This window comes from Gavialis gangeticus, unplaced genomic scaffold, assembly GCF_001723915.1.
Source record: "Gavialis gangeticus isolate Ggan-Ray unplaced genomic scaffold, GavGan_comp1, whole genome shotgun sequence".
Classification (NCBI taxonomy): Eukaryota; Metazoa; Chordata; order Crocodylia; family Gavialidae; genus Gavialis; species Gavialis gangeticus.
Genome location: NW_017729028.1, coordinates 9,981,576 through 9,992,326, shown reverse-complemented (window position 1 = coordinate 9,992,326; position 10,751 = coordinate 9,981,576). Strand labels below are relative to the sequence as shown.

At 41.4% G+C, this 10,751-nt stretch overlaps 1 protein-coding gene across 2 annotated transcripts in view; it reads left to right on the top strand.

Moving 5' to 3' along the window:
• The window catches only part of ROCK2 (Rho associated coiled-coil containing protein kinase 2), a 213,445-nt gene that overhangs the window by 135,976 nt on the left and 66,718 nt on the right, over positions 1-10,751 (top strand). For both annotated transcript variants that reach the window (XM_019520753.1, XM_019520752.1), the window contains 3 exons: positions 322-459; positions 3,650-3,910; positions 10,017-10,161. In XM_019520753.1, the coding sequence (XP_019376298.1) occupies positions 322-459; positions 3,650-3,910; positions 10,017-10,161 (544 nt within the window). The remainder of the gene's footprint in view (positions 1-321; positions 460-3,649; positions 3,911-10,016; positions 10,162-10,751) is intronic.

Below are 10,751 nucleotides of genomic sequence, written 5' to 3'. Positions count from 1 at the left end.
GTCCAGCTCTAGTTGCTAAACTCCTTATTTGGAGCGTGTTTAATATGCAAATATATGCCTTAATTAACGTTAGCAATACTATTTTGAAGGTTTTTTATGGTGGTCGGGGTAAAAGCTTTTAAAGTTTGGGAAATGTACACGATCGGCATATCCTGACATGTTTGTATCTGTAATAATGGACACAGAGACTAACTTTAAGGGAGTTAGTTTGTTTTCCACTGAAATGACTAAGCTTACTTGCTACTTTCCTTGATGTTGTCTGTCAGTTTTGGAATTTTTAATTCTCCCCCTTGTCTTTTTTTTTTTTTTTTAAATCAATAGGTTCGCCATAAATTGACTCAGAAAGTTTATGCAATGAAGCTTCTTAGTAAATTTGAAATGATCAAAAGATCAGATTCAGCCTTTTTCTGGGAAGAAAGAGATATCATGGCCTTTGCCAACAGTCCATGGGTTGTTCAGGTAAGGATCGTTTTTATAATTTTGTTGTGCATTTTGTTGTTTGTTTTATTTAAAAATGTTAGTTTCAGTTTGGGGTCTAATTTATAGAGTGATTGCAGATATATGTTGGAATGGACATGCCTTTTTTACCTATCTTTTTCAGTTCTGCCAGATTCACTGTTAAAGTGGGAACAATTACAATATTACAAATGTTAAGTGTGTTTCTGAATATATTAGGTAAGCGAAGGGTAGATTTAACTTCTGTTTATATAAATGCTTTTTATAATTTTCAATGACAAAAAAAAAACATGGAAAAATTCTTTGTATTTTAATATAAGAATTAAAAAGTTACAATTTTAAACATCTTCAAGTGTGTGGCTTTGGTTTTAAATATTAAAAAGTAAGCACAAAGCTGTTTGCTTTATGTGAGATATGAGCAACTGACTTGCTAATTAAGTAGTCTGTTTGATGAACAAACTCAGAAAACGTTGATAGATTCCTTCAAAGACGACATTAAATACATATGATACACCTAACTTATCATAATAATTCTACAGTGAGAAATTCTTCAATCTCCTTTTGATAACCAGTTTCTTTCCTGCAACACGAGAATTGCTAGTTTTAGCATGTTTATCACAACTAACGTAATTGTATACATGGTTCCCTCTAAGCTGTGTGCGTGCGCGGCCGCGCACAATAAAAAAAAATATTGCCGTGCAGTAACTGCACTGTGGGGGTTGTTCACACAGCTGGAGGAACCGGGCTCCCCCAGGGCCGCAGAGGAGCTCCACTGCCGGCTGTGGCTGGGGGATAGTGACCCCTGGCACCGAGGACCTTCCCAGAGAGGAGCAGGGTTGTGGCTTCCCAGAAACTTTGGGCGCTGCCCTTGGAGTGCGGTACCCTTCACCGCTCAGCTGAGTGGGGGCCGCTCCGTTCCTCACCACACCGGCATCCCTGCGGGGAGGGAGAGTGCAGCTGCGGCCGGAGCAGCCCCCAAGGCGAGGTGGGGATGGGGGCTGAGACTGGGGCAGAGCCGGGCATGGCACGGGATCCTCTGGCTCTGGGGAACTGCTCCGCTCCCCAGGCCCTTTGGGTGAACCTCTCCCTGAGCCCTGCTGGCTTCACCCTCAGACAAAGGGGATTTGGCTGTTCTTGAGAAGTACTGTGCAGGCCAAGTTCTCAGAGGGCATGGGCTTGCAGGGCAGGGCTGAGGCTCAGGATTTAAAGGAGAGATTGATCTTTAAGAAGAGGAATCTCATCCTCAGGGGAAGAACTGGAGCCACTGAGCAGAAAAGGCTCGGTTCAGGGCAAGGGGAAGGCTCTCAGCTTTGGTGCAGAAACTGGAGGGAGAGAAGACTGGTGGGTTTGACATGCTGACCAGCAGTGTTCCCACTAAGGTGTAGTGATCAAGGTTCCCCCTAAGAGGCGGGACTGAAGCGGCACGCTCACGGATTGCTATAGCTTAGAGGGAACATTGATTGCATACTCTGGTTTTTTAGATTAAACTACACTACTTGTAGCAAGAAGTAACTTGTATTAATTACACATTGTATTAAATGAGAAAATATATATATATATTTCTCAATCTGAATTATGTAATTTGCTTTCAGTCATATAATCCGAGTGTAATTTGCCTGCATCCTCTCTAGTGCCTTGGAGTATTTTAATAACTAATCCATTTTTGTTTAAAACTGTGGCTTAGGAAAATCTTTTTGGTATATCAAGAAAAATCTAAAATAATTTTACTTTTCAGAATTTGAAGTAGCATTTACCATTGAAAGGAATAAGATATTTACACCAACTATTTTTTTTGTAGTAAAATATATTTAATACATACTACTTTTGGAGTAAGACAATATAGTTGTGTATATGCCTTCCATGAAATAGCAATGCTGTATTTTGACAGTGTAGTCCAGTAGGATACAACACAACACTTCGGTTTAAGATGGTGTGATTCTGTTTTCAGCTATTAACTGCCATTAGCTTGACCAAGTCTTCATTTCATTTTCCCTCGGGGGGAACACTTTTGTTGAATGGCTGAGAGCTATAAAGGAAAAAAAACTAAATAAGGTAGTATAAATAGTAAATTATAGTAGTATAAATAGTTGTATAATTTTATATCCAATTAATACTTGTATAATAATGTCATTGAGATATAGGGGATGCTTAAATAATTGCTTTTTAATTGCCATTTTATATGAGGACCGGTATTGTCAGGGCGGCTAGGATCTGGAACGAACTTCCAAGGGAAGTGGTTTTCGCTCCTAGCCTGGGGGTCTTCAGAAGGAGGCTGGATAATCACCTAGCCGGGATCATTTGGCCCCGGTACTCTTTCCTGCCCATGGCAGGGGGTCAGACTTGATGATCTGCTCATGTCCCTTCCGACCCTACCAACTATGAAACTATGTAATAGTAGGTCACTAAGCAAGCCTAAAATATGACTATCATCATGTTTAAACCTGTTCTCTGAGAAATGGGCTGAGTAGCCATTTCTGAGACTTGTTGCATGCCAGTCACTGAGCAAGCAGATGGTAATGCCCTTGGCCTTAAAGCAGAGGTTACTTAAAAATGAAAATGCCTAGAGTCTATTACTCAGAAAAAACCTCTGAAATACTTTTGTAAAGAAATACATTAATGCCGCTAGTAACTAAAATAGTAAATGTAACTAGATCCAAAAGGGTATTAAAATTAAACATTTAAGTTAGGTTCGTCAGCTTCCTCACTTCAGGGTTATATTGCTTAACCTATTTTTGTCATGTCAGACTGGTGAAGTTAGATGTAATAAATACTGTTGAATTTTAAATAGCAGTTATGCCATAGCTTCTAAATATCTGAATAATACATACATGAATCTTTAAAACTGTTTGAGATACGAGTCATCATTTAGCTATTTCAAGAACTTTGAATTATGCTGGCATCTCAAGGGAACTAATTTAGAATGTCTTTTTATGCTGGATTTAGGCTGAGAAACAGGGGTAGATGGTTGGTTAGTCATTGGAATGAATGAGTAATCTTTTAGGTTTTCTGAGACTGAGATGCTATGTGAAATGCCTAAAACTTGAAAATCTAAATGTTGCCTTACCATAACCTTAAAAATCTCAGAAGATTTGGAGTTTGGTAAAACATGAATGCAAAATAGCATCCGCCCATGTCCCCCTTTCCCTTGCCTGAGATATTTTTCTGAAATAATCTGCTCTCCATTTTGTTTCAGCTGTTTTGTGCCTTTCAAGATGACAAATACCTGTACATGGTAATGGAATACATGCCAGGTGGAGATCTTGTAAACCTTATGAGCAATTATGATGTGCCTGAAAAATGGGCTAAATTCTACACAGCTGAAGTTGTTCTTGCTCTGGATGCAATCCACTCCATGGGCTTGATCCACAGAGATGTGAAGCCTGACAACATGCTTTTGGATAAACATGGGCACCTGAAGCTGGCAGATTTTGGCACTTGTATGAAAATGGATGAAGTAGGTTTGCTGCTACGTGTTTTTTATCCATTAGGAAAATATACAGCGTTAACATTTTGTTTTATGACACCTGAATGAAAGTTCAGCTAACTGACTCACTTGGCTGCTGGGGTGTTTCTTGCCATCTTATTTTAAATAGAAGGGGACTTAATGTAGTTGAACAGCATCCATAATAAACTACTCTGGGATGGCAAAGAAGGAAACTTATTTTTTGTTATTTCTGAGAGACTATGAATCTTTGAGGGTCATTATTTAGTCACATGTCTGAACAGCTCATGAGACACCACCTAATTTCAACATTAGTAACCCTGGAGTAATGTATGAACTGACATTTTTCTGTAAATGAAATTGTAACTGAGAAGGCAGCAAACCCATGTGGTCTCTGCTGTATATCATTACTCCTATAGCACCCCCTAGTGGCATTTGGTAACACTGAAAAGTTAGAGCAAGGTAGAGTACTTAATGAAACACGGTGTGGGGCTGCTGCTGCTGCTTGTTCAGAACAATGTGTTTTCATTGCCCATGTGTTAAAATGTCCTGCCTGATGAGCCACATTCTTTCAGGGGATGTTGTTATGGTAAAGCTTGTATAGTTAAAATGATTTAGATAACTAAAGTAGGCTGTCAAAAATGATTTTTATTTTTAAGTTTATACTTTGTTTATAGTTTTCCCTTCACTTAATAAGGACAGTGAAATTAGTTTGTAATTAAACCTATAATTCCCGATATCCTTGGTTTTTATAGTTGACAAAAGTATAGGAAGTTGTCATGTACTATCTATGACTGTAAAGGTAGTTAAGCTCTTGGCCCTAACTTTTTTCTTTGTTTTGTCACTTCTGTTTTAGGAGTAGGATATCTTGGTTTGAGGGATCCTCTTTGGCTGTACTGAGCTAGTAATATTTTATACTTCTTTCCCTCCTTTCCTTGTCATCTTTCATTTACTCTTTGCACTATTTTTTCTATAGTGCTATTTTGAGTTATCACCTGTTTATAACAAGGGTAAATGTAGCGTGAAATGCAGGTTTTTTCCTGCTCATGATAAATCATCAACTTTTTGAGAAACTAATAGCATTTACTTGGAGCATCAACAAACTTCTATTTTGTTAATGCTACCGTGATTTTTATTCCATTAGTAGGCAAATTGTTCACCCTCACGTTGATTCTGGGCTGCTGAATGGAAAAGTTTAATTTATTTGCTTGTCAGTGACTTAAGCAGCTGAGTGGTTATGCTGTAAGTGTATAGCCAGGCTAATCAGCTTTTGAGTAAACAACACTTTTATTGGTAAATCTAAATAAATGATTTGGGCCTTATAGATGTTAAAGTCCTACTGCACATTTATGTCTATCTGAATATTAACTAAGCTGCTATATAATGGTTTATGTCTTCAGGTTCTATGGCTACTTTCACTGCACAAACTATATAATATCAAACATATGGCCCATAGACTGAATCCTGCCCATGGAGCTGTATTATCCAGCTTGTGGGTTGGTGGCCCTGGCCCTGGCCTTGGCCCTGTGCACTGCATGTGGTACATGTGCTGCAGGAAGTACAGGGGTTTGGACCCCCTGTGCCACAAGCAGTGCTGGGTCCAGCCTGTGCATTGTGCGCTAGCCTGTGGGCCTAGCACAGGGCACACACTGCCCATGGCTTGCAGGCTAGATCAAGTGCTGCAAGCAGCTCAGGGGGTCTTTCCAGGGCGGTGCATGCAGACCATGCCCCAGACCCCCATGCTGTGTTCAGTGCCAAGTCCAGCCCACATACTGTGAGCTGTGCGCATCCCATACTGGCCCAGGGACCATGTGCACAGTGAGCGCTAGGGCTAGTATGTGTTGCATGCGGTGCACAGGGCTGGACTAGCCACCTATGCTGTAGGCAGCACAGGGGAGAGCATGGTGTACACGCAACATGCAGTGCCCTGCCAGACCTGGAGCCAGTGCTGGTCCTGTGCTGTGTGCAGCACATGCGGATGATCCAACTTTGCATGCGGTGTGCAACATGCACTGGCCCTGGGGTATACCCTGCATGAGGCAAGCACAGGGCACATGCTGCCCATGGTGCACCGGCTGGATCTGGCGTGGCATCAGCAGCAAAGGGGATCCAGGGTGTGGGCTGCATGCAGCGCCGTAGATCAATGCCCCATGCTGCTTGCAGTGGTGTATCTAGCCTGCACACCATGGGCTGCATGTATCCCATGCTGGTCCTAGGGCCTGGCACATGCAGCATGCAGACTGGGCCTAGCACTGCACCTGCTCCATGGTGGATCAGTCCTGGTCTGGCCCCAGGCTGGCTCAGAGATTCTCATGGCCCATGGGGCCAGGTGAGTTCAACAGCTCTGGTTTAATGCACTCCATCTTCCCTTCTCTGATGCTTCCCTGCTAGACTGGTGACTTTTAGACCCCTGAGTGACAGGTGGCAAGCACACTGTAATTAGCTAATTTGCTTTAGTCATTTGAGTTTTGAATTCAGTCTTGTAATGAGCCTCATTTTCCTTTCATTAAAATAAAAAGAAATAGCGTTTGATCTGTGTACTGTGGACCTTTAACTTGATTCAATGTTAGGCTCATTTTGATCTTGGTCTAAAAGAGGATGGCAGGGCGGCAAGCACAAACAGGGGATCCAGCTGCTTGACCTCCCCATATAACCTCCCCCCCTTTCCCCCTGCCCCCCACTGCCTGTCCCTCTACAGTGGTGGAAGGGATGAATTAAAGATGATTGTGAGCAGGAGGGTGATCCTAGCTGCGTCTCCCCGCTGTACTCACCTGCCATGATGTAGATCAAAAGGAAAAAGAAGGAGATCAGTGGTCTTTTATGGCTAAGGATCGAATAAAACCGCCCAGATGGTACATACTTTATGCAAGTTTATTTCCCAAAGAAAAGTAGCACAGAAACAAAAGTCTTGCCAATTACCTCATTAGTGAGACATGTCTGAGTTGCTGACCAGATCTTGCAACACCGGATGCCTCTTCAGTTACAATGCAGTGCTGAACATTTTAAGCACTGATTGTCTTATTAGCAAGGCGTGTTCCCCACATGGCTAGCTTCTAATTGAGTGCCTGGAGCAGACAAATAAATGATTTATTTGTCTAAGTTATCGTCTGGCTCTCTGCACTGCTGCACGTGGCCAAGCTGTGGATCTGGGGTCCGGGTTTAGTCCAGCCTGGGACCCCCTTGCCCATCCATCATCCCAGGGTTTTTATCACTACTTGGGATTCCCCCGCCAAGCCACTATGCAGTGTCTCAGCTCTCCTCACACTCACCAGAATCGCCTGAGGAGGAAGGTAAGCAGCCTGCCTGATGTCTTTCGTCTCAGGTCCCGGAGTCCCCATGTCTTTTCCCAGGTCATCAGACAGGTTCCTTGTCTCTCCTACCTTTTCTTGTGCCCGAAGGCACTCAGTCCCGCTGCTGGTTTTATGCCGGTTTTTCACAGGCTAATCACCCACTCTTGTCTTGGGTGTGTGATTTCTCCCACCTCGTAGGGGTCACCGTCTGGTCAGTCTGACCTGACCTTGTCTAAGTAACAGGGCTCCTGCTTGAGTCCCTGTAACAGTGATCCTCCAATAATTAGATTCTATACATGGAAAATTATGACAAATGTATACATTTTCCGTATATACAATCAAATTATTGGGGTGTCATCTTAAATTCAGAGTCATCTTAGATTCATGTAAATATGGTAATAAAACTGCTGAGATCACTATAAAACTCCTAACTAGAGACAATAATAAAATGTCATTGTGCTTCATAGTATAAGATCATACTGTCCTCCAGCCTTTGGAAAGTCATTAGTGATTTCTTTGGGAACCACAAAAGCTAAGAATACTTAAACCCCTAAGAATACTGTACCCCTCCATTTTTTCCTTTTTAATCAACTTGAACTAAACATAAGATTTTATTAGTTTTACTTATATGCAGCATTCTTGTGAGGAATAACAGTATATAAAACTATGGCAGATTGGAAATCAACATTTTTTTTAAATTGAGAGGTTTTATTAATATTATTTTTAGTAGCTTAAGTTTTGAGGCTTCATAAACCTAGAATATCTCGGACTAAATGAAATGGAGGAAATATTTTACATGGTAAACTGTAGAAAAGGACACCTTGATATTGAAAGAGTTCTGGATTGTCTCCAGTTCCTGCTCTATTTCCTACACAAGAGGGAGAAATCCCTGCTGTGTAAATACTATACTGGTTTTGGAAAAATGACCTAGAGAAGATATGCCACCCTAACTTCTGGGTTTTTTTTCTTTGAGTTCTTTTCGCAGCTGTACACATAAGCATTTAGCTTCTTCAGTATAAAACAGAACAAAAAAGAAAAATAACAGCACAAAGGGGTGGACAGTTGGGAGGAAACTTCCTTGTTTAAGAAATTGTTGAGGAATTCAAAGCAGTGTTCTCTAAACCAGCCTAGATGCTTTGACCCAGATCCTGTACTGCCTTTTAGATGTCTACGTAGCACTTATTTCAGTTACTGTGATCCTGTTTCACTCTGCCTGAATACCTGGAAAATGGTTAGCATCTCTGCTTCTGTAACAGAGAGGTAAAGCTTGTTTTAGTCTTATGCTCCTCCATTACAGGGAGTTTCTGCCCACATATTGTATAGTGGTTAGGGCACTCATTCAGGAACTGAGAGATCTAGGTTACAGGCCCAGTATCAGACTGAACCCACATCTTCTGTTTTCACAAAAGTGCCCTAACCACCAGGCTGTGGTAAGTGGGTCTTCCCCTCTTTGAAGCTGGGCACTGGATGGGAAGGAATGCAGTTCTTGAGGCAGGAATGAGAGGAAGCAAGTGGGAGTTTGACTCTGAGACAATGAGGAAGACATTGCTTTGGAAAGGAGTCAGTCCTGAGTTTTGCTTCTGCTTCTGGGTGTTGTTTATGCACATTATCCAGTCACTATTTTAACAGCATTGGAAGCTGCATGGGACTTCAAACCTAAGTTTCCAAACTCCCAAGTCATTGCCCTAACAACCAGGTCGTTGGCCAGAAAGTAGATGGGTCATTTTCCTTGTTGCTGTCATCTCTGGGAGGCCGAATAGAATCTATAGATAAAGATGCCTAAAGTATAACCCCGAGTGGTAGGAGTTCATGTTTCCTTTAGGCTGTCTGTAGGTGACTTGCAGATGTGCATAAGTCTTCCCATTTTCCCATATTGTGCTGTTGGAAGCACAATATCCTGTCTATTGAGAGAACGAGAGAAAAATGCATTTCCCTGGAATAAAACCTCTCTTCTGATTTCCTTTCATTCTCTCCATCTCTACATGTTGAGCTTTATGTAACTTCTTTGAATCAGGGCATTAGCAAACCTGACATGACAATCTATTTTTATTGGCCTGTCAGCTGGAAACAGGCCCTGTCTGCTGTTGTATTAATTGAGCAAGCATTTTAAAACTTCACTTAACTCAAACACTGCACTTTTTATAGCCTTCCTGTTCTTCTAATATGGATTTTATTTGATTTTTAAATGAAGTTTTTAAAAATAAAAACATGCTAAGATGGAAAAAATGGATCCACGACTGGACTTCATAACTTAAACTGTGTGGTCAGGAAAATCTTAATAGCTTTAAGCCCCCAGAATCTCTGGAAGGACTGGTGTTGACTTCAGCAGGCTTTGACTCAATCCCATAGTGTGTGCACTTGGCTTCCTATGTATTGGAACTTAAATTAAATTGCATTTTTCTTTTTACGGATCTGTGAAGTTGTTCCTTTTTAAAAGAATTAATGGGCAATGTCATGAATTTTCCTTCTATCCTAAGGCAGACGAGGTTCTTTGGGTAGATATGCCTGCAACCTTGCAAAGAACAATTTTCCAACTATTTAGTTGATCTAATAAAAGAAATCACATCTACTCAAAGAACCTTGTCTGCCTGTGTCCTTAGACCAACATGGCTACAACCAACAGCCCTTCTATCCTAAAACACTTCTGTAATAGAAACAGTTTGAGATGGTATATTTTCCGAGCTAATCATGTTGAATCATTTATTTTCCTCAAAATTACATACATGAACTAAACGTTGTTTTGTTGAAACATTGAATATATTAATTTTATCTTTAATTAAGTGTATTTTGATAGTTTTTGTCATTATTATTACCATTTTGTTACACAGACAGGCATGGTGCGTTGTGATACAGCTGTTGGAACACCTGACTACATATCACCCGAAGTACTTAAGTCACAAGGAGGTGATGGCTACTATGGACGGGAATGCGACTGGTGGTCTGTAGGAGTTTTTCTTTTTGAGATGCTAGTTGGTGAGTATAACTACATTAATGTAATTTCTTCTTCCAACATTGTTTTAGAAAGCTCATTTGAGTTGTCATGATAGTGCTATAGCTACAAGAAAGATATATGGGTAGATGAAGACAGCCTTCTGTCTCTGGTTCTACTTTTGACTCTGCTTTTTATGCTCGAGTAAGGCTTTTCTATTGTAATGCACTGGACCATTAAGTTATCTAGTGTTTGAATATTGCATTCATTACAGAAGACTTTTTGCATTCAGGCTAGGGACAGACATTCGAAAAGCCCAAGCCTGAATTGATTCAGTCTTTGCAGGTTAGTCTAACATACAAAGATTGAACCGGTTTGCAAGTGAGCAGACATTCCCTTTTCATTTTGGAAATACAGGCACATGCCTGCACTGGTTCAGACCAGAAGCCTGGTGGTGCCAGAGCAGCCCTCCCTTCCCTTTCACAGGGAAGCTGAGCTGGGGGGAGAGGGAGACATGGTGTGGCCAGGCCCTGGAAGGCCTGAGTAAGACTGAGGAGGGGTTTAAACCTCCACCCTAGACTTTGGGGTTTGAAGGGAGGGGGAGAGGACTGTGACTTGAGAGTGAGGAGCACCA